Here is a 23,204-nt window from a genome sequence, read left to right as displayed (position 1 = left end):
TTTCACTTTGTAACCGTCATCTGACTCGTTTCCATTTATTCAACTGAAATAACCTACTCAATGCGGCACTTGAAAGTACAGAGAGTTTTGGTAATTTCACAACAACAAAAAAGGTTACAGACACCTGTATTTTACAACGTCAAATACAAGTATCAATATTTATGAGGAAATTAAGACACCAGATTTCTCTTATAGTACAAAAAAGAGCATAAAACGTATAGCCCAGTTAGCATTGTTCATGTTTTATAAACCGCAATAAATGGCATAAGCACCGAACCTAACCAGAGTTCGCCATCCTTTTCCTCTACTTCACTCACAGCTCGAACAACCTTACCTTGTCTATCCTCAAGCACTTGCATCAACTCTCCACTTGGGCTAAACTTGATAATGGTACCATGAAGCCTCCCTCCAATTTGCATCAAATAGTGGTACTTGGCTTTGATTGGAAGTGAGAGGAAAAACTTCCTCAATCGAGGATAGAGGCTCAACATGTGCGCATAAATTGTGCGTCGACAATGGATGGCCACCCAAAACTCGCCCTTCTCGTTAGTTCTCACGTTATCAGGGAATCCAGGAAGTTGAGCAAAAAGCTCTGACGTTCCAGCTTTTTCACCCTTTAGCCAGTACCTACTTAACCTGTATAGAAATAAGTATATAATTGTTTATACAATGAGCATTTAAAAACAGAAAAGGATTTTCTTTTATGATCGCTTAGATGGAAAATAAGGGTAGGTTATAACCCTCAACTCTCACCAAATTTTTGGAGTTTTGGTATAGTGGCAGGGTTTATGGTATTAGAGCAACTTGAGTTCAAATCTCAGTGGCCACACATTTAATGGGTCTAAGGAAAAAAATACACCGCCACGTGACTATATGAGTCCAGGTTTCAGCCCTTAAAAAGGAACTCAACTTTCTGGCCCAAGTTAGACATAAAACGACAAGGTTAACTACGAATAACCCCTTGTTCTATCGCCCAATTGCGGATAGACCATTTGTAGTTCTATTGGTGTGCATAGAACCTTGAGTAATTTTTCTTACTCTTGATAGAGTCAAAAGAGTTCACTCAGGAAATCAATCTGCACAAATAGAACTACAGGGGGTCTATCCGCACTTGGGTTATAGTACTGGGGGTCTATCTGCAACTAACCAAAAATTATAACCCTCAACACTCACCACAACTTCATGGTTTTGGTGCAGTGGCAGGGTCCTCTGACAATGATATTTTGGACTAACAGGTGTTTTGTTCAGTTGGAGATTTCTAGAGAATGAAAGTATAAACCAACCTGCCACGTGATCCTTCACAGAACACAAAGAATGATCCATCCTTGCTTAGAGATAAGCCATTAGGGAACTGAAGGTTTCGAAGAAGGACAGTGGTTTCCTTCGTCACAGGGTTGAATTTCAGAAGTCGACCTGAAGGTTCTGCGGTGAAAACCAGTTGCATGAAGTTCCTGAAAGGAGTATGATCAATTATTTGATGTATGTCCGGTATACATATATTGGCACCTATAGAACTGTTTAATTTATGAGGATTAACTTTCAAAGCCATAAGGTTGGCTTATTGATTGGAGGAAAACAAAATCCTTATTTAATTAATCTACAGAAGTTGTAGCTCATTATATTGCTTCACAAAAAATAAAACTTTTATGCATTTGTGCACAATAGATTTGAGACGTCTATTATGCAGGTGTCGTCATGAAAATTGTATACATTTTGTGTACCACTGATTGAGATATACATCATTCAGTTAGGCACACAGTACATGAACAGCATGGCAATTAGATGGTCAAACAAACTGATAATTCTTTCACTAATCAACCTAATCCAACTTAAAAGAAAACATGGACCACCAACCAGTTAACTGGAAATTGTGCAAGTAGAGGAAAACAAGCATTTATATTTAGGGTTAATTGCACATAGGCCCTCTGCAGTATCATTGCTTGAAGTTGAACTTACTACCCCTACCATTTCATTGTTGCAGATAAAATCCGTAGTTTTTTTTGACTCTTTTACCATTAGCTAGACTCGCTAATATCAAACGGGTAAATATGCCAAAATCTCTTAAGGGCAGAAGAGTCAGAAAATTTAACCCAGGGCTGTAACGATGAAACTACAGGGATAGTAAGTTCAAAACAACGATACTACAGGGGGTCCATGTGCAATTAACCCTTATATTTCTGCTTGGCCACTGCAATAGACATAATAAAAAGTTTCAGGTAGACAGCAGGCACATGTAATGTTAGAACCAGGCAATGTACAAGGGCTAATAGTTTTAATTGTGTTCCCACTGACTGAAGATTTTAAAGAAATAACTATAAGAGCACAAAGGAGATCTCTAGAGAAGATGACACAGCAGACAAGTGTAGATAAGGAAATCTGACTACAGAGGTATGGGTCAAGGGCATGGATCAGGCAATATTAAGCAGATAATGTGCCAGGTATGATGTAAATGACAAATGTCAGTTTCACACATTACTACTGAGTGATATACATAACAAACTATGTTTAGAATTTGAACTCTAAAAGCAACTAAAATGATAATAATAACTGATAAAAAAATACCCATATATTGACCACACAATTGTGAGTATAGTTGGTACCATTCATAACAATAGGAACTATTAGAAGTAATTTAGGGAATAAATAATATTCGACAAGATATATTAGGAGTATAAATTAGAGTTTTGATGATAGACAGATATTAGGAAAGTGATTAGGAGAGTAATTGTGATCAAGCAATTGAGTTTAGTCTCACATTTCCTACACAAAGAAATATTTGTTATTGTATCCCTATATAAAGGGGAGTAGTTTTAGCTTTCGATGGATGAATGAGAATGTACAATATTCTATTGTTTAACATGGTACCAGAGCCATGGTTCTCAAAATAAAATATTATTAGTCTATTCCTCAAACCCTAGACCCTCCACTTCTCAAACCCTAACCCTTTCTTCCTCCTATACGTCATCGTCGCCTCCTCGGGCCATTGTCACCCCCTCGTGTCGTCGCCGCCCTGCAGACTGTTGCGCTGCTTCCCTTCCAACTGCCGCCATTGGGGTTTACGCTATCGTCGCTACTGGTCTCTCTTGCCACAAAGACGAATTTGGCATAGTTTATTTGGTTGTATTTTCTGTTTTGAAGAGTTATTTCCAAAGTTAGTTGATTTTGTTGATATTTGGTGATGGTGTTGAAGTTTGAAATTGTTTGAGGGTGGTAATGTAGTGTTAGGAATTCAGTTTGGTATTTAAGGGAAGTAGGGAGGTGCTCGGTGTTTGTTTTCTGATAGGAGGGTGGTTATAATTTCTTGTTATGACCACCGATAAAGAAGTTGCTCGGCTCGTATTTTCAAAATAGTTGGCTTCTGCGTCATCATCGGTCTTAGAAGGAGATCAACTCATCAATGAGGCTTTTTAGGAGTTTCAGTATGACTATGGTGCTACTTGAAATTTGGTTTTGCTTGCATTTATGGTGCAAGATTAATTTGGTGAAGATTAGTTGGGTGAATCTCGATTCAGTAAGGATTGTTTTGTTATCCTGTTTAGATGTGTTCAGGTGGTTCTATTGGTTTGCCTGGTTGATTCTTGAAGTGGATTGTTTGTTTGATTGATCTGTGGAGAGTATCGTTTGTTTGGTTGATCAGAGGAGAGATTTGTTTGGTTGGTTGATTCGTGAAGAGGATCGTTTGTTTGGTTGATCCCTGGAGAAGATCATTTGCTTCGTTGATCCCTAGAGATGATTGTTTGTTTAGTTGATCCTTGGCGTGAATCGTTTGGTTGGTGAATCCTTGGAGAGGTTTGTTTGGTTGGTTGATTCGTGAAGAGGATCGTTTGTTTGGTTGATCCTTGGAGAGGATCATTTGCTTCGTTGATCTCTAGAGATGATTGCTTGTTTAGTTGATCCCTGGCGTGAATCGTTTGGTTGGTGAATCCTTGGAGAGGTTTGTTTGTGTAATTGATCCCTGGTGAGAATTGTTTGTTTGATGGATCCCTAAAAAGGATCAATTGTTTGGTGAATCTCTAGAAAGGATCATTTGTTTGGTAGATCCTTCGAGAGGATCATTTGTTTGGTTGATCTCTGAAGAAGATTGATGTGACATATTGGATGATTTTTTGGTAGAGGTAGTGATTGTGGTAGAGAATACTCAAAGAGTAAAAGATCAAGACTACTGCAAAGCAAAGCTAACGCAAAAGATTTCGAGCCTTTAAATCTCGTCATGAATTAGAGTGAATGCATTTTATTTGTAACAAGCTGGACATGTATGTTACAATTGCGCAGGCTTGAGGAAGAGTGTTAGAAGTAATTTAGGGAATAAATAATATAGGCAAGATATATTAGAAGTATAAATTAGAGTTTTGATGATAGAGAGATATTAGGAAAGTGATTAGGAGAGTACTTGTGATTAGGCAATTGAGTTTAGTCTCACATTGTCTGCATAGGAAAACCTATGTTATTGTATCCCTATATAAATGGAAGTAGTTGTAGCTTTGATGAATAGATGATAATCTATAATATTCTATTGTTTAACAGGAGCATCAAGTACCACTAACAGAGGATAACCATGAGTTTTCTGTTAGATGTATGCGCATTCAAATTTGAAAACAAATATCTCGGATGAGAACCATGGCTAGACTTACCTTATTCAGGATTAAAAGTGGAGACATATTCGAAGGCAAGTTTTGTGTGTGATGTGATTTGGCCACAGAAAAGGATAATAGTCAATTTTGTTCAAATATATTGTCATTCCGGAAAATTTTCTTCCAATATGATTTACATTATAGTGGCAAAGAGATAGTACTTAACCAATTGTAAATAGGGGAAATTATGATAATGTGATTCCGTAATTTAGTTACACATTTGGCAGGACTGACTGTGGAAATATTACAATGAGTTCTATATATGAAAACCAAAATGACAATGTATAGTTCATATTTTCATTGTAGAACATTGACTGATTGACCAATGAAAAGAGAAAACCATGAGAATCAAACCAGAGAACACCAGGTTATAGCAATTACGAACCAGCCACATTCAAGTTCATATTATTTATCAATTAGAAGAAGAAAACATTGTTCAGCTTATTTTCCCATTCTTTTCCTTTTTTTATTTATTTTGCGGTCCACATATTTTTAAAGTGCAAATACTATCATAACCTTTTAACCATCATGAAATTTTAGAACAGTGTAACATCACTAAAAAGTATAAAGCGATAAGATCAACAAATTTCTGCTAAAATTTTAGCCTGAGAACTACATACCTCCTTTGGTAATTGGTGCTACTGTCAGTAAAATAGATATTCCCTTCTTCATCAATATCTAAATCGTTTGTGAAATTTAAAGGGACTCCTTCTGCCTCTGTAGTTAACTGGGTAGCTAAACCACCTTCAGGCCCTACCTTTAACAGTCCAAAATATGCATCAGCAATGTATAAGTCTCCAGTTTTCTTGTGGAATCGGAGACCCAGTGGGCGTCCACAAACATGCTCATTCTTCAAATAGTCCAAAGGTGAAGACTTAGGGTTACATATGTCTGACCTTTATTGAACACGCATTCATTTCATGGTTAGTATAGTGGATATTGATAAGTAACTGAGAGATATAGACTGCATTGAGCAACTGCAACAAGAACATATATGTTTATTCTTACAATGTTGAGGTAGTGTATCCAATGCAAAGCTTAAAAAAACAAAAATAAAATTCATATGGTCATCTATCAGTCGAGTCATTTTAACAAATTGGAAAGAAACAGAGAGTATAATTTAATATTAAAATCTGAAATGTACAATGAAATTGCCCATTACTGTTGACACTAAGTAAATCTCCAATCATACGCAAAAAGTTGCGGAGTCGTTACACATTAACCTCAGCATTCACATGTTCATCTCACATCAACCAGATAAATATAACCTTTTTTTCTTTTGATTCTCAGAAGAACGTAGCGACTCAACAAAAGGTTAAAAGTAATTTTTCAGCAGTTATATTGAATAGTTTTCTAAATAAAGCTAAATGCTTATTCAAACATTTGTTGAGCCAAAGCTTATTATATGTGTTGAAAACAACTTACTTGAAGTTCAATTTTCCATTTGTCTTCAATCTCACCGAAAGAAAAACATGTTATACAAATACTGTAACAAATTACCCGAAACAATTACTCTGTACTATACATATTGTACTATTTCTCCTTGTTTAAATTATTCCACTTCCTGCTTTTCCCTTTTTTATATCACAGTCTAATGTTAGAATTAAATGACTATAATGGTTGTTTATTCTAAACCCATTCTTCTACCCTGAATTATTTTAAACTCGTCAACTTTCAAAATCATTCATATGCTCAAAAAGCCCAACATGGTTTATTTTTAAACCCATAATTGGGGTTTGGCCCCTTTATTATGGAAGTTTAACAAATATTATAGCAGCTATATCATATTACAGCACTTTATCATAGTTCACATCAGATTAACACAGATTTCGGGTTTAAAATAAAACAGGTTGGATGTCAGCTTGGATGATTTGGGCGTATGTACGAATGATTTTGGAAGCGCTCCGGGTAATAAAAAAAAAAGGTTTCAAAACAAAACCATAGCTTATATCTCGGGAAAAAAAATCTAAATATCACCAAAATATAGTTCCTTTAACTGAAGAAAAATCTTTTTCCTGTAAATTCTTCAGAAATAAGAAAGAAAACATAGAATATTCAACTCCTAACTTCATTAATCCATAAAAATGCCGAAACCATGATTTATCTGAACGTTAAGCTCAATTCCTTAACAATTCCGCAAAAAAGGGGGGAAAATCCAATCTTTACCAATAAAAAACCAATCTCTCACCTAACCGGCGAAGTGTAAGCAAAATCAGACCAAGCCTCGCCATTCCAGAACAAAACCCTACCATCAGCAACACCAGTGTAGGGCCCACGCCCCTGCGGATCAAAAGCGACGCTCTCCGGCCCCTGAACCTGACCCAAAAACCTAGCCTCCGCCCTCTGCAGAGAATCCTCGGCGTCCCTCGCGGTCGGGATCTCCGCCGCCGGCGGTAACTCGACCGCGTAGGTCTCGAACCCCGGGAACTCCGCCATCGAGCTGTGGTTGAGGGGGTCGGTGCCGCAGTAGAGAGCTAAGAGGAGGAAAGCTCCGGCGAGGAGTTTTGTCGCCGGCGACATCTTTTTGGGGGTTGATTTTGTAATTATCTGACCGTGGGGGGCTTTTTTTTATTTTTTAAAAAAAATTACCCTTTTGGTGCTGGGTGGGGGATTTTATGGAGGCAGCGAAGTAGGTAGCGGGTGGGAGGCAGTTGAACGCTGGCGGGGCTGATGTCGTTTTCTGCGTAACTGCGCAAAGCTGTTTTAGCTTGGCGAGAAGTTTTGTGCTTTAGTACCTGAGTTTTCATTATTGACAGTTCTTTGCTTTTTCGGGTTTGGATCTGTAAATCAAAGCGTGGTGAATCCAGAATTTCCAAAAATAGCATCATTATGTTTAGTAACTAGAAATGGTTACAATTGATTTTGGCGTGGTGGCTTTTTGTGCAACAAGTATGCAAAGCGTGCGTTGCACGTGATGCATGTTAGGAACTCTATGGGGGGAAACCTCTGTAGGTCAACTAATGCTGCATACATCAATATTAATATTTTTATGAAGCACGCACTTATACTTCACATAGAGTAGAGATTAACTCTACAATAATAGTACAAGCATCATGCTTATACAAGAGTCTATTATCAGCATCGCCTTCACCACAATCTTCACAGAAAACAAACATAAATGGGCAAATTCACCAAAAATGCAACAACTACAAAAAAAAGAATTAAATCAAACAACAAAAATCTCGCAATGAACTAACATTTACCTAAAAAAACAATTATGCAACTACACACAAATTAAGCAACTACACACAAATATGGTTTAGATTTATTCAATGTTAGCTACATCCATAATGAACTAACATTACATCCCTAAGATGAGAGTGGGCTTCTCATTCAAGCTACACAACCTATACAAAGAAAGAAAAAACAAAAACATGCTAGTTCAAAGATCAACCTTGAAAACAATATTGCTAGAGGATACATTTGCAGAGAGGAAAAATTGCTTGTTAAATACAGAATAATCCTTAAACTTGCAATATTATAAGAGGATGAGCTAAAACGAAAATGATAATTTTCACTTTGATATCCTAAAGTTTACATCTTTCTACTTCAATAGGCTGAAGGATTTCTTAACACTTTGATACCCCAAACTTTGAATCCAATTTTACTTCGATACCCAAAGTATTCATGTAACATTTTAATATCCAAAGTTCCAATCATATTTCACTCTGATACCCTATCCAAGTTGTGTTAGATCTTTTGTTTAATTTGTATGGTGCCTTTAGCATCTGATACATTTAGATTCAGTTTGCCCAGTTGCTAAAACAGCAGTAGAAAATTAACAAAAAAATCTAATAGATCTAGATGTAGGTATCAAAGTTAAATGAGATAGAAACCTTGGGATATCATAGTGTTAAAAAGTACTTTGGGGTTATGAAACTAAAATACGATTAAAACAGTGGGATATCAAAATATTGAAAAAAGTACTTTGGGGGTTTCAAAGTTAAAAATTGGTAAACTTTGAGATGTCAAAGTGAAATAGTAGGTACTCACTTATTATTTTAAAGATTTTCTCTGAGAGAACAACCATGTTAATCAACATATGGGTGTGTTAATGAATCGACAAATTAAACAAATTTAAAAGTTTATAATTATAAATTGATGCGAGGGAAAAAATCTATCAACAAGAGCTAATTTCTCCTAATTACTTGTATATGTCACAAATTTATACTCACATGACCATATCAACAAATTGTAGTTAATCAACTACATGTTATTCTCTTAACTTGATAATTAATACGGAAAAAATTAAAAATAAAAATAAAAAAAATCTTTAAAAGAATTCACCACTGCAACTAAGTTCATACCAAAACCTATTTGCAAGATGTAAGAATTAATATTTCTCCAAACATTCAAATCTCGATGATATCACCTATAATGGGTGATTAAGTGACCAAATATAGTTCCATGTACTTCTACTGATGATTGACTATGCTACTTTTGAAGATGATACTGTGAACACGAGACCGTTATCCATGCTCTTCTAGCAATAATTCAGTATGTAATTATATCTGATGATAGACATACATTGTGTTGTTGTGTCATGTGCAATTATATCTGTTGTCAAGCTCCAAATGGAGCCACCAAGACTGCCATCACCTTCAAAATTACCTCTAATTTCTTAGCAATAAGAAAGTATCAATACTCATCAATACGCTACGAAGCTGGCGCTTCATGGTGTTTAAGAAGTTCACAAAGGCCATTCTTATGGTTTTCTTGGAGTAGAGGAAGATGACTTAATTAAAAAAATTAGTATCTTATTGACTCTATACTTAATTAAGAAGTATTAATATCTTATTGTTAGATTCGTAAAGCGATCTTAAAATTAGCCAATTCCCACGCATGCGAGCTAATTTCTCCTGACCTCAACATAATTTTTATCTACACCAAAGAGAGAGAGAGAGAGAGTATTAGACGAAGAATGATTGAGTTAACACTTAAATGACTACCTATTAATTAAACTTAATATCATCCATCTCAATGTTTACTTTCTAACAATCACTATCTAAGATTTCTTTATTCAATTTCAAAATGAATATACCTCTAAGATATTTACTTGTATCTGAGTGATTTTATTCCATTTATGCTTCTGTATGAATTTCTACATATGCATATTCTTCAAGGTTATGTAATCTTTGTCAATTATAGAACAATATTATCCATATCTTTCCAACTAATATTAATAGTTTTCATAAATAGACATTGCGCGTGCAATAGTAGCTATGCGCCGAGTTCAAGGTTAAAAAGTAAAGAATGATCAAAATAGAAAGCAACTCAAAATTTTTAGGAATCAAACATGTAGTCTTGTGAATCAAAGATGGCAAACATGTAGTCTTGTGAATCAAAGATGGTCATCCTCGTATTTAGGGAGGAATAAATTATGAAATGCATCTTCAGATGATGCCCCGTAATACTCCATAAATTCAATACATGCTCCAGAGATGCATATTTTTTGCGCAAACCATCGCTCAAAGCTTCATGTCTAATATCTATAAATGCTTAGAGGTCAATTAATATAGCCAAACAAAGTGCTCAACAATTAAAAGTACAAAAAGTTCTCCAATCCAGTATCAGTTATGGGGATTTAACTCACCTCATGTCAACCTTTCCACATTTGCTAAAAAGCTACCTGAAGTCCTAATTGGCGAGCATCATATTCAAGGTTATCATAGAAAATAAACCTAATCTGTACTCTGCCACAATATGAGACGCTCAAGTAGGATGTCAATAGTGAGGCAAATACTATCAGTAGACATAAATATCTTCAATAAACACTCGGAGCGCAACCAATAATTAACAAAAGAAATAGAGTACACGCAACAAACGCAATAGCATAGACAATAGGAAAATGCATGTTTGACCTTTAATACGTCCAATTCAAAGCTCTTTCTAACTAAACAGAGAGTAACCTTTAAAATTATTCAGCAAGGTATTGGATGAAGTTGATGCCACATTGTATTAAAACTCACTATAATGTGACAATGATGAAGTCAACACCACTATGCATGTCTTTAAGTTTCAATACATGTGAAACTTCAACCCAAAAAAGTGATAGGAAATTTACAGAACATGAAAGCATTAGAAATATAATGATTTATTTAAATTAAGCAATATGCTACCAATCAAATACAAAACATTTCTTGAGAAAGGTCAGACCTGAAATTCTATAACTTTGGGGAAATTCTATAACCTTTGGGAAAACACGTCCACTGATGTATGTTTGTGTAGAAGATAAAACAAGGCCTGAATGTTTCATTGCACTTTGCAAAATTACATTGAATCAAAAGATACAAATATGAAGATTTTAAATGAATTAATTTAAGTACTCACATCAAAATCTTCCCCCAAAATGGAGGTGAAATCATATTAGATCATAGCATTATATTCTAAAAGATCAAATGGCAGTACCTCAGATATCTTGAGCAACTCGCATAATTGACTGCACCTTTCCTCTCTTATCTGCAATGGTTTTAGAATAAATATGCCTATTTGATCTGAATCATTAAAAAATTATAGAGAAAATTAAATAAATTAGATTAAAACCCTTTTTAACAAAAACATTCATAATTCTTGACAAGTTACTCTGATCTTAAAACTCGCCTTTGCGCTTATCATTCTTCCTTCTTATTTTTCTCTATCTTTTTCTTATATTTTACTTTTCCCTAAAAATGACACAATATAAAAAGAAAAATCCCATCAACAAACAAAAAATATCAGAGAGAGTTAGAGATTAGAAATCTAAATTCATGCGATTAAAAATTCACACCAATGCATGCGTTCTATCTCTCTCTAAAGAGAGTTAAAGAATGTAAAATGTTTTAGGTTGGCTCGTCGGATCCAGGAAAAAATAGAATATATGAATTAAATAAATGATAACATTTTCAAATATGCATATAGTAGAGAATTACAAATGAGTCCATAATCAGAAATTACAATATTATTTTAGCAAATTTTACACATGTATCCAAAAAAGCAATACTTTGCCCAATTTAGAAACATTTTATAGGTCACCTTAGATTCTCATATTGCAAATATTTTCTCTATCCAAATTAAACTCATAGTATCAAGTAAGAGAGTAAATTCAAATTATCCATATTGTTCATATCTATATTTCTTTAATACTACTGTTATCAAGGAAAGAATCAGCACTGGAAGTGTTCAATAGCCTCCCTCTCCTTGCTGTTTGATGAGCTAATTACTTTCACCTTCATTCCAATCCTATCCAAATTTTACTACAAAATGTCAAAGGCTACCACGCCCAACCATGTATGAACCATGTGATTAATTATAATGAAATAGGTATGGAGTTTCAAATGCATTTGATCACAAAAACACATGTATGAATTATGTGATTAATTATAGTTACATAGAATTTATTTCCATCTTAAGTGGCATGTGTATTTCAAGTTATATTATACATATGTTTTACAGTGTTATGGAGAAGACTAACAAACTGAGAATAATTTGCCCCAGTGAGTCCATCAGCCTACAAGACTACTCATTGGTCAGGTGGGAGTTATTTGAAGAACAAAAGATAGAAAAGGACAAAGTTAAATTAAAAATTTCCCCTAAATGTGGGGATATTTACTCTTATCATATTTGAATGACCATTATATTTAAAATTTTTAAATAAAAAACAATCAAAAGTTTTGTCACCCATATCATCTTTTATAAGTAGTGTGTGTGTGTGCGCGCGCGCGTGCGTGTGTGAATAAGGTTTTCTTTCACTTGTTAGATCCTCACTACTAAATTCCTTAACATTGTAATATAAGCTCTAGAAAAATATCTATACATGAGCATATTTAGTAGATAACACTAATATTGGTTTTGCATAAAAAGAATTTATACTTGTTAAATATAAAAAATATGAGGTCCAATTTGAAATAGACATTGTATATGTAATTAAAACATTCAAACTTGCATATTTATATTTCTTATATTCTATATTAGTTTTCTCCTCCAACAAAAATTTTAGTTTGACCTCCAAAAGTAACCACTATGTTTGTAAAATTCAAAATTTTGAATTTAATTAGTATCACAATCAATAGTATAAACAAAATTGACATAATCAAGCAATGATAAGAGACCAACCATATTAGACACTCAGTGCAATTCAAGTTCAAGCACATTCGAAACTAATTACAATATCTAAGCTAAGTTCCTCATATCACATAGCGTTATTATGAGGCTGAGAGGTCATACCTTCTTTGGATCAAGTAGGTAATCATGCATACTGTTATGCTTCAAGAAAATAGTCATGCTCTTGTTTGCAGTAGAATACGAATAACTAGTTGTAGTACCAAATTGCCACCTAAAAAGACTACTGAACTTGGGTCATAATAGGATTTACAAAGAGTAAATAAATTTAGAAAATTTAACCTCAAGTCTAAAATCCACAATGATATTAGAAGGTTATGTTTTTTAAGATAATAAATGCACAAATGTGATCTAGGATCTAAAATAACAAAAATGTGAAAGATAATCAGCTCTGAGAAAGATCCTTCAAAAAAAAAACTAAGATCCAAGGCACATCTATCACATGGAAAATGAAAAGTCAAAATTTGCCCAAGAATAACATAAATTTAATAAATCTAATAAAAATACAGAAAGAAAACAAATTCGATCGAAGTGGATGAAAATGTCTCTCACACCTTGCTTTAGGCCGACTTCTTTTTCGACGGTATGATATTGAGCGCACTTCGTCTTGCTACATAAATTTATCATAAGAAATAGATCAAAACAAGTTCTAGCCATCACTCTTTGAAGAGATCTAATTAGCTAAACCCATAGAAATCAAACAAAACTAACCAATATGTACAAAGAGATCAGATGACGAAGAAATGTTAGCCCTTATGTTTTGATGATGTTTTACAACCACCATTATCGGTACTAATGGCTTATTAAGTACAAATGTAGTGAATTCATATATCAAGCTTATTAGTGCCACAAATGGAGGATTGGATGGAATATGCGCTACAACGATGATATCCAAAGGAGGAGGCATAGTGATGAAGCAAACGTTATTTCAAGAACAACAAATTCAAATAGAAGCTTCATCAAATTCAAGCTATATCAAGACTCAAGCATTGCATTCTATATGAGGATATTAGCTATCTTATTTTTTCTCTCTAGTACTAGAATGTAGGCAAAGAGTTATTGACTTCACTTGAAGCTATTGGAATATCACACACACGTTTTCATACTTATGTTTTTAAGCGCTTTTTACAAAATACTATTTTTCACAAGTATGAGGACCTATCTGCATTCCTTTTCCAAACAGTTTGTTTTTAGCATCAAAAACATTTTACAAAGTTTCATAATTTTCAGAGGTCAAATAAATATTTTCCAAATATTTTTAGTTGAGTCAAAAATAGTGTTTTGGGATGTATCAGAATACGGTCGACCGCACCTATGTTCATTCCTCACTGGGCAGCAGAGAGTTTGTCGGTCAACCACCACGGTCGACCGAGAGCTTCCTTCGGTCGACCGCACCGGTCGACCGGATAAGTCTCTGCTTGTTTTTCTCGTTTTTGATCTGGATAGCGGTCGACCGAAATTTCCGTCGGTCGACCGAACTTTTCCGTCGGTCGACCGAAATTTCCGCTGGTCGACCGCCGTATTATTCAAATGGTAAAATATGTCCTTTTGTGGCGCCGCTCAGTACAGATCTCAGCGACGTTTTGTTCCAGATTTTGGGGGATTAAGGGATGGGTTTAAACAACTGTTTTTCTCCTATTTAAACTCCACCTCTTCTTCTTCCTCAGTGTCCCAGCCTTTGCAAAAACCAGTGAGGTTGTTTTTCTCAGAGCTTATATTTCAAAACCTGTTTTCACTGAGTTTCTGTGTGTTCACTTCCCAGCTTCAGTGTGCTCTTTCTCTTTGCCATAGGGACGTTGTAAAGAGAGAGTCTTACACCATTTCTACTATCTTGTGAGTGTGATCTTGTGTAGATCAACTGTGAGGGAGTGTGATCTAGAGAGATCAACTGTGTAGTGTGAGATCGTGTGGGGATCGCTGTGTAGACGAAGTTCCGGCTTCCAAATCGGGTTGTGTAGTGGATTTCTCCTCGAGAGTGGGGAGCGGGGACATAGGTCAGCGGACCGAACCTCGTTAACATATCACACGTCACAGGATAACGATTCCTAACCCTATCTCCTCTATTTTGATTGCATTAGAATACCGTGGTTTGCTTGTCTTAATTTTATTGCACAATTATAGCCTCTTGACCCTAATCACCCCCCCTAGGGTTCAACAATTGGTATCAGAGCTTGGTCTCTATATTAGTTTTTGGTTTAACCGCCTTAGAGAAAAGATCTAATGTAGGCTTCTTTGAATATGCATATGTTAGAAGGACAATCCACCACTAGACCACCACTCTTCACCGGGAGTAACTTTGCTTATTGGAAGGCTAGGATGAGAATTTACCTTCATTGTATTGATCTTGATATCCTAGAGCTCATAGAAAAGAAATATGTTGAGAAGTCCAAAGTCGGGAGCATGACCGATGAAGAAATGCACCAAGCCAATCTCAATGCTAAGGCTATGAACGCCTTAATTTGTGGTCTTTCCCCCAATAAATACAATAGAGTTTCCACGTGTGCAACCGCATATGAAATTTGGGTAAAATTATGTATCACACATGAAGGAACCCCCCAAGTTAAGGAATCTAAGATTAGTGGGCTTATGCATGATTATGAGCTATTTAAAATGCTTCCTAATGAATCCATTGATGCTATGTTTTCCCGTTTTACTAATATCATCAATGAATTGCATGGTCTTGACAAGCAATTGTCCATTCAAGAAATAAACTACAAGATACTTTGTTCCTTGACTCCGGCGTGGGAACCCAAAGCTACGGCCATCGAGGAAGCTCATGACCTTACTACTCTAGCTCTCGATAGTCTCATCGGAAAGCTCAAGGTCCATGAGAAGAAGCTCAAGGGGAAGGAGAAGGAGGAAGTGCCATCACGGGAAGTTGAGGAGCCATCACCAAAATTGAAGACCATAGCTCTCAAAGGAGCTAGTGATAACTCCTCTTCGTCATCGGATAGTGAAGTTGATTTTTCTAGAGAAGTGGCTCATCTCTCTAGAAGAATCTCTAGACTCATAAGAATGAACAAGAAATTTAACCCTCGATCTAACAACAAAATTTCCTCACGTGTAGGTAAATGTTTTGAGTGCAATGAACCGGGCCACATCACTAAGGATTGCCCCAAGCTCAAAGAGAAGTACATGAAGTACAAGAAGAAGAAGGCTATGTATGCCGAATGGGAAGAATCCGAACCAAGTGATTCGGATAGTAATGAAGAAGGAGCTAAACTTGCTCTTCATGACCCCAACATTTGTTTCATGGCTCATGAGCAAGAGGTAATATCCGAGACCGAAAGTGAATCTTTCTACATGCAATGTGACATAGCTACGGCTCTAGAAGAATTAAACTTTGAATTTAAGAGAATGTCAAAAGAATACTCTTCTTTTAAAAAATTGCATGCTTCTTGTGATATCAAGCTAGAACAATTAACAACCTCTCTTGCACTAAAAGATGAATTGATAGGAGATCTCGATTTCGAGAATAAGCAATTAATGATACTCCCTCTATAGAAGCTCAAAAGCTTTGAGTGAGTGTGGTAATGTTGTATTTTTATCTTAACTAGAACCTAAAAAGATTAATGATGCTTTAAATGATGAATTTTGGGTTTTGGCTATGCATGAAGAAGTAAATAATTTTACAAGAAATGATGTTTGGAAATTAGTTCCTAGACCTAACAATGCTAGTGTAATTGGTACTAAATGGGTTTTTAGAAACAAACTTGATGAACATGGCATTGTTACTAGAAATAAAGCTTGTTTGGTTGCCCAAGGATACAATCAAGAGGAGGGCATAGACTATGATGAAACCTTTGCACCGATTGCAAGGTTGGAATCTATATTTGCTAGCTTTAAAATTTTCAAATTATTTCAAATGGATGTTAAAAGTACCTTTTTAAATGGTTTTATAGAAGAGGAAGTATATGTTGAGCAACCCCCCGGTTTTATAGATCATGTTTTTCCTAATTATGTTTACCGGGTTCAAAAAGCTTTGTATGGGTTGAAGCAAGCTCCTAGAACTTGGTATGCTCGCCTCTCTAGTTTTCTTGTTGAAAATGGTTTTTCAAAAGGAATAATTGATAACACTCTTTTTATGAAAATGATTTCATTTTAGTTCAAATATATGTTGATGATATTATTTTCGGTGCTATTAATGAATCTTTGTGCAAGGAATTTTCTAAGGTTATGCAGGATCACTTTGAGATGAGTATGATGGAAGAGCTTATATTCTTTCTCGGGCTTCAAGTTAAGCAAACAAAGGATGGGATATTTATTTCTCAAAGCAAATATGCTAAGGAATTGGTGAAGAAATTCAACTTAGAGAACTCTAAGCATGCGCCTACTCCCATGAGTACAAGTGTTAAGCTTGATGCGGATGAAAGTCGTGAAAACGTGGACCAAAAACTATACCGAGGTATGATAGGTAGTCTTCTTTATCTCACCGCTAGTAGACCCGACATCATGTTTAGTGTGTGTGCATGTGCACGTTTTCAAGCATCTCCTAAAGCATCTCATTTAATTACGGTTAAAAGGATCATTAAGTATGTTAATGGAACTTTTAACCTTGGTTTATTTTATCCAAAAAGCACCTCTTTTTATTTATATGGCTTTTGTGATTCCGACTTTGCCGGATGTAAGGTAGATCGCAAGAGTACGAGTGGAACATGTCAATTCTTAGGAAATTCACTTGTTTCTTGGGCTTCCAAGAAACAAAATTATATTGCATTGTCCACTACGGAAGCGGAATACATTACCGCCGGCTTATGTTGTGCTCAAGTTTTATGGATGAAACAAAGCTTAGTTGACTATGATTTATATTTTCAAAATATAAAAAACTTTTGTGATAATACTAGTGCTATTAATATTTCCAAAAATGCAATGATCATATTGAGAGACAAGATGTATCCCTAGTATTTGTTGACACAAAATCTCAATTAGCGGATATATTTACTAAGCCTCTTGGAGAGGATGATTTTTGTCGCATAAGAAATGATTTGGGCTTATGCACTATGTGAAAGTTCTACATTTGCTTGCTTGTTTTGTTGCATTTTGCATTTTTCTTTACCCTATTTCTTTTTTATGGTGACAAAGGGGGAGAGAAATCTCCTCATTTGTTGCATATTCTTAGGGGGAGCTCATAGATAGGGGGAGCACCTATCTATAAGCTATCTTTATTTTTTTTTCTCTTATATAATGGTTGGTTGTCATCATCAAAAAGAGGGAGATTGTTAGCCCTTATGTTTTGATGATGTTTTACAACCACCATTATCAGTACTAATGGCTTATTAAGTACAAATGTAGTGAATTCATATATCAAGCTTATTAGTGCCACAAATGGAGGATTGGATGGAATATGCGCTACAACGATGATATCCAAAGGAGGAGGAGGCATAGTGATGAAGCAAACGTTATTTCAAGAACACAAATAGGATATTAGCTATCTTTTATTTTTTTTCTCTCTAGTGCTAGAATGTAGGCAAAGAGTTATTGACTTCACTTGAAGCTATTGGGATATCACACACACGTTTTCATACTTATGTTTTTAAGCGCTTTTTACAAAATACTATTTTTCACAAGTATGAGGACCTATCTGCAAAATTCCTTTTCCAAACAGTTTGTTTTTAGCATCAAAAACATTTTACAAGGTTTCATAATTTTCAGAGGTCAAATAAATATTTTCTAAATATTTTTAGTTGAGTCAAAAACAATGTTTTGGGATGTATCAGAATGCGGTCGACCGCATCGGTCGACCGCACCTATGTTCATTCCTCACTGGGCAGCAGAGAGTTCGTCGGGGGGGCGCCGCGGTCGACCGAGAGCTTCCTTCGGTCGACCGCACCGGTCGACCGGATAAGTCTCTGCTTGTTTTTCTCGTTTTTGATCTGGATAGCGGTCGACCGAAATTTCCATCGGTCGACCGAACTTTTTTGTCGATCAACCGAAATTTCCGCCGGTCGACCGCCATATTATTCAAACGGTAAAATATGTCCTTTTTGTGGCACCGCTCAGTACAGAAGCGACGTTTTGTTCCAGATTTTGGGGGATTAAGGGATGGGTTTAAACAGCTGTTTTTCTCCTATTTAAACTCCACCTCTTCTTCTTCCTCAGTGTCCCAGCCTTTGCAAAAACCAGTGACGTTGTTTTTCTCAGAGCTTATATTTCAAAACCTGTTTTCACTGAGTTTCTGTGTGTTCACTTCCCAGCTTCAGTGTGCTCTTTCTCTTTGCCATAGGGACGTTGTAAAGAGAGAGTCTTACACCATTTCTACTATCTTGTGAGTGTGATCTTATGTAGATCAACTATGAGGGAGTGTGATCTAGAGAGATCAACTGTGTAGTGTGAGATCGTGTGGGGATCGCTATGTAGACGAAGTTCCGGCTTCCAAACCGGGTTGTGTAGTGGATTTCTCCTCGAGAGTGGGAAGCGAGGACATAGGTCAGCAGACCGAACCTCGTGAACATATCGCGCGTCACAGGATAACGATTCCTAACCCTATCTCCTCTATTTTGATTGCATTAGAATACTGTGATTTTCTTGTCTTAATTTTATTGCACAATTATAGCCTCTTGACCCTAATCACCCCCCCTCTAGGGTTCAACAAGAAATATAACAGAGCTCAAATTATGAAATGGATTTCATACCAGTGCTCTCTCCTTGTATAACCCCCTTCGACAAATGACAGGCTTGAGATTGAATTTGAAAGATGCTAACGCTGGTTAGATATTGAGAAGGAGGATAACAAAGCATTGACCAAGAGGAAGGAAGACAAAGGAGAATGTGGAGTTGAGAGAGAAATTTAGATGAGAGCGGAGATGGTGAAATGAGGGAGATATGAAAGATATAGTCAATAGGAATCAATGTAAGCGTTGTTGCATAATGATAAGGTTAACGAACGGGAAACGAAAAGCCTTGGAGTTTCATTAAAAGCTCATGGCTATCGTGGATAATGTGAATGACTACATTAGCTGAAGGAATTTTTTGCATTATGCGTGGAGTTCAATTGGCCATGTCACTTGATGGAGATTTAAATTCAAGCCAAAGGGGTTGGTGAGTTTTCGTATTCAGCACATTAATTAATGAGTTATGGAAGGTTAAGAGTCTAAGACACTAATTAAAGCTTACTATTGTGATGAGAAGAAAATTAGAATTAAGTAATTTGTAAAGGGCAAAATGGGTATGAAAAAGTTTTGACATGGGTATTCTCTTTTATAAGTAGTATAGATATAGATATAGATTTTGGGCGATTGTACAATTAAAAAACAAGGCTGTGGGGTATTTACAAAAAAGGTTCTCATGAGTCGAGGATTTGGTAGAGGTTACTGTGAACGAAGTGGGACTCAGTGGGACTCTTCATGGGGACCACCATGCGGACGCGTGAACAGAGCAGCAAAGAAGCCTCGTGAAGATATATTGAGAGTGGGGGCCACCATGTGAATGAAGCAAATCAAAGACGCGTTTTTGCTTTTTTTCCTCGTTGCGAACATTAAAGCCTGGCCCACCCGAACCCGATTTGAGACCTATAAAACCTAACAAGTAGGTTTTTTCTTTTTGGTGTGCAGGAGGTCTTGTGCGAAGGTGGCTGGAGAAAACTCTCCCTGTGCGGCTGTGCAAAAGAAAAGGCAGAGGCCTTTTTTTTGGGTTTTGTGCATCCTTTTGAGAGAGTTTTTGTATGAGGGATTTGAGAGTTTATTTGAGGGTTTAGATTGAGTGATTGTAAACCCTAGTTGTATCTCTCCCTCTCTAATAGTAGATCTCCCTCTCCTTACCCCGTGGACATAGGCAGTTTACCGAACCACGTAAAATTAGTTTGTTTGAGTTTGTGGCCATTGTAATAGTTTTTAGGATCCCTCGACAAGCCAGTCCTAGAACTGATGAGAGAAAGAGCCGATATCTTACATTGTTGAGATATCCGCTTCAGATTTTTATTTTCTTGGTGAGACAGAAATTCTTATTGGGATCTTTCTCTCTTATTGTGCATCAGAAACTCTGTCGAAATTTCCGTTGTGCACAACAAGTGGTATCAGAGCTCGGGCTACACTTGGGCTATTTGGAGGAGTAGATCAATTTGGAGGCTCGTCTAGGGCTTCGTTTGATGATAAAGGTGGGATCTTTTAGTAAAAGACTCTATCTTTTTAGTTGTGGATCTATTCTTCGTTCGTTGGTGCGTTGAGAAAAATGTCGGAGAAAGAAGGTGCTTCGGGTGTCGAGGGTGGTGCTTCTGGCGCGAAGACCATTCAGAGTTTGAATATCCACTCTATGAAGATAGATGTGGAGAAATTTAATGGCACAAATAATTTTGGATTATGGAGATGCAAAGTTTTGGATGCGTTGAACGCGCAGAATTTGGAGGATACCTTGGAGTTAGATGGCAAGCCAGATAAGATTGAAGAGAATGTTTGGAAGAAGATGAATCGAACGGCGTGTGGTGTGATTAGGTCTTGTTTGACTCAAGATCTAAAATATGATGTGATGAATGAGACTTCTACGAAGAAGATTTGGGAGATTCTCGAAAACAAGTATTTGACCAAGAGTGTGAAAAATCGCTTGCATTTGAAGAGGAGACTTTATCGTTTCCAGTTAAAGAAGGGAACCTCAATTAGAGATCACATGAATCACTACACGAAGCTTCTTACGGATTTGGCGAATGTGGATGTCATAATTGAAGATGAGGACAAGGCGTTGCTATTGTTGAGTTCCTTGCCCGACGAGGAATATGAAACCTTTGTTCTTACCCTAATTAATGGGAAGGCGTCCCTTTCGTATAGTGAGGTCACTACTGCACTTGTGAATTATCAGCTTCGGAAGAAGGATAAGGAGGCTTCAGTTGAGCCGGTAGCAGAGGCATTGGCCGCAAGAGAGAAGGGTCCAAACCGGAAGAATTGGAAGTCACAGTCTAGAGTAAGGCATCCTACAATTAAAAAAGATCAGTGTGCTTGGTGTAAGAAGACTGGTCATTGGAAGAAAGATTGTCCAAAGCTCGACGAATGATGAAGAATAAGCAGAAGGGAAAAGGAAGGCAACCATCATAAAAAACAAACATTATATCGGATGGTAATATTTCTGACTCCTCTATTTATTCGCTTTCTATCAGTCCTACGTGTAGCTATTCGGATATCGGATGGTAATATTTCTGACTCCTCTATTTATTCGCTTTCTATCAGTCCTACGTGTAGCTATTCGGAGGAATCCGAGTGGATGTTGGATAGTGGTGCGACCTATCATGTGTGCCCTAGAAGGGAATGGTTCTCCAGTTTTGAGAAGCTAGATGGTGGTGTGGTGTACATGGCTGATAATCGTGCATGTCAGATCCTTAGGATAGGAAGAATTCGCATAAAAAATATTTGACGAGACTGTTAGAGAGTTAAATGATGTGAGATATGTTCCTTCTTTGAGGAAGAACTTGATCTCAATTGGAGCTTTGGTTGGAGAGGGTCTGAAGGTTCATGTTGAGGACATGGTTCTCGAGATTGCGAGAGACTCTCGTATTTTGATGAAGGGTGTCAGGAGGAATAACCTGTATTACTTGACTGGAGGTATAGTGACAGGTGGAGAGCTGACGACTTCTGTTGATTCGACTAGACTGCGGCATTTGGAGCTTGACTATTCCAGTATTGATTTATCGCATAGATTGAAAGAGGGTGTAAAGACCTGCAATTTAAAGTCCAGTGAACATGTTGATATGAGCAAGAAGACCAAGGTGAAGTTTGACACCTCTATTCACCGAGTTAAGGGTCATTCTGGAGGAGTTCACGTGGATGTTTGGGGGCCTTCCAATGGGGCATCATTGGGAGGTAATCGAAGTTTGGTTTCCTTTGTTGGTGGCTGTTCTAGGCGTGTTTGGGTTGCAACCAAATCCCATTTGGATAAAGTCCTAGTAGTCTCCAACAGATTGAAGAAGTGTGATATTGGTAGAAAGGTGAAGGTACTTCACTCTAGTTTGGGTGGAAGATACAAGATGGACCTGTTTCTGTATTGGAGCCGAGCTCACGGTATTTCGAGACACTTTCTTGGAAAGGAAATTTTGGGGCAACTAAATAGGGTGACAAATTTGGAGAACCGTACCTTACTGGAGGAGGATCGGTGTTTGTTGTCAAGCAATGGTTTGCAGAAGAGGTTCTAGACTGAGGCTTCGACATATTTAGGTTATCCTATTAAAGAGTTGTCAACTGCTGTGATTGGAGGTAAAACTCTATTGGAAGATAGGTCTGGTAGTGTCACTTTGGTTAAGGCTTCGATAAGGGAGCTATTTGACTCTCAGCAGGTGGAGAGTTTTGGACAGACCTTAGATGTATCACAGCGGGTGGAGATGGATGCTACTCCACATTAGGTGAAAATTACTCCAGATCATACTGTATTTTTTGGGATTCCAGCTGAGGTGATACAGCTTAGGGATCATTTGGATTTAGGTGCAGATGATGAGTTGGGTTTTGATTCGAGTGCAGCTGGCAGACATAGTTTGAATATGGTCATTGGTTCACCTCAGGT

General features: G+C 36.7%; 1 protein-coding gene across 1 annotated transcript; it reads right to left on the bottom strand.

Moving 5' to 3' along the window:
* Nucleotides 1-7,281, bottom strand: LOC109843867 (protein STRICTOSIDINE SYNTHASE-LIKE 3-like). The gene is made up of 4 exons (XM_020412825.1): nt 6,820-7,281; nt 5,252-5,527; nt 1,284-1,451; nt 1-636 (listed from the first exon to the last, which is right to left on the bottom strand). The coding sequence occupies exons 1-4, from the start codon at nt 7,149-7,151 to the stop codon at nt 237-239; spliced, it is 1,176 nt and encodes a 391-aa protein (XP_020268414.1). The 5' UTR covers nt 7,152-7,281; the 3' UTR covers nt 1-236.

This window comes from Asparagus officinalis, chromosome 5, assembly GCF_001876935.1.
Source record: "Asparagus officinalis chromosome 5, Aspof.V1, whole genome shotgun sequence".
Taxonomy (NCBI): domain Eukaryota; kingdom Viridiplantae; phylum Streptophyta; class Magnoliopsida; order Asparagales; family Asparagaceae; genus Asparagus; species Asparagus officinalis.
The sequence above is the reverse complement of the archived record's forward strand: the minus strand, read 5'-3'. Positions and strand labels throughout refer to the sequence as shown.

What these genes read in the sequence shown, in the direction of transcription:
- LOC109843867 (XM_020412825.1), bottom strand. Translation starts at nt 7,151, where the DNA reads ATGTCGCCGGCGACAAAACTCCTCGCCGGAGCTTTCCTCCTCTTAGCT. An exon ending in AGCACCAATTACCAAAGGAG is followed by an intron (nt 1,452 to 5,251) that starts GTATGTAGTTCT and finishes TACTCCTTTCAG; the next exon opens with GAACTTCATGCAACTGGTTT. An exon ending in TGTGAAGGATCACGTGGCAG is followed by an intron (nt 637 to 1,283) that starts GTTGGTTTATAC and finishes ATTTCTATACAG; the next exon opens with GTTAAGTAGGTACTGGCTAA.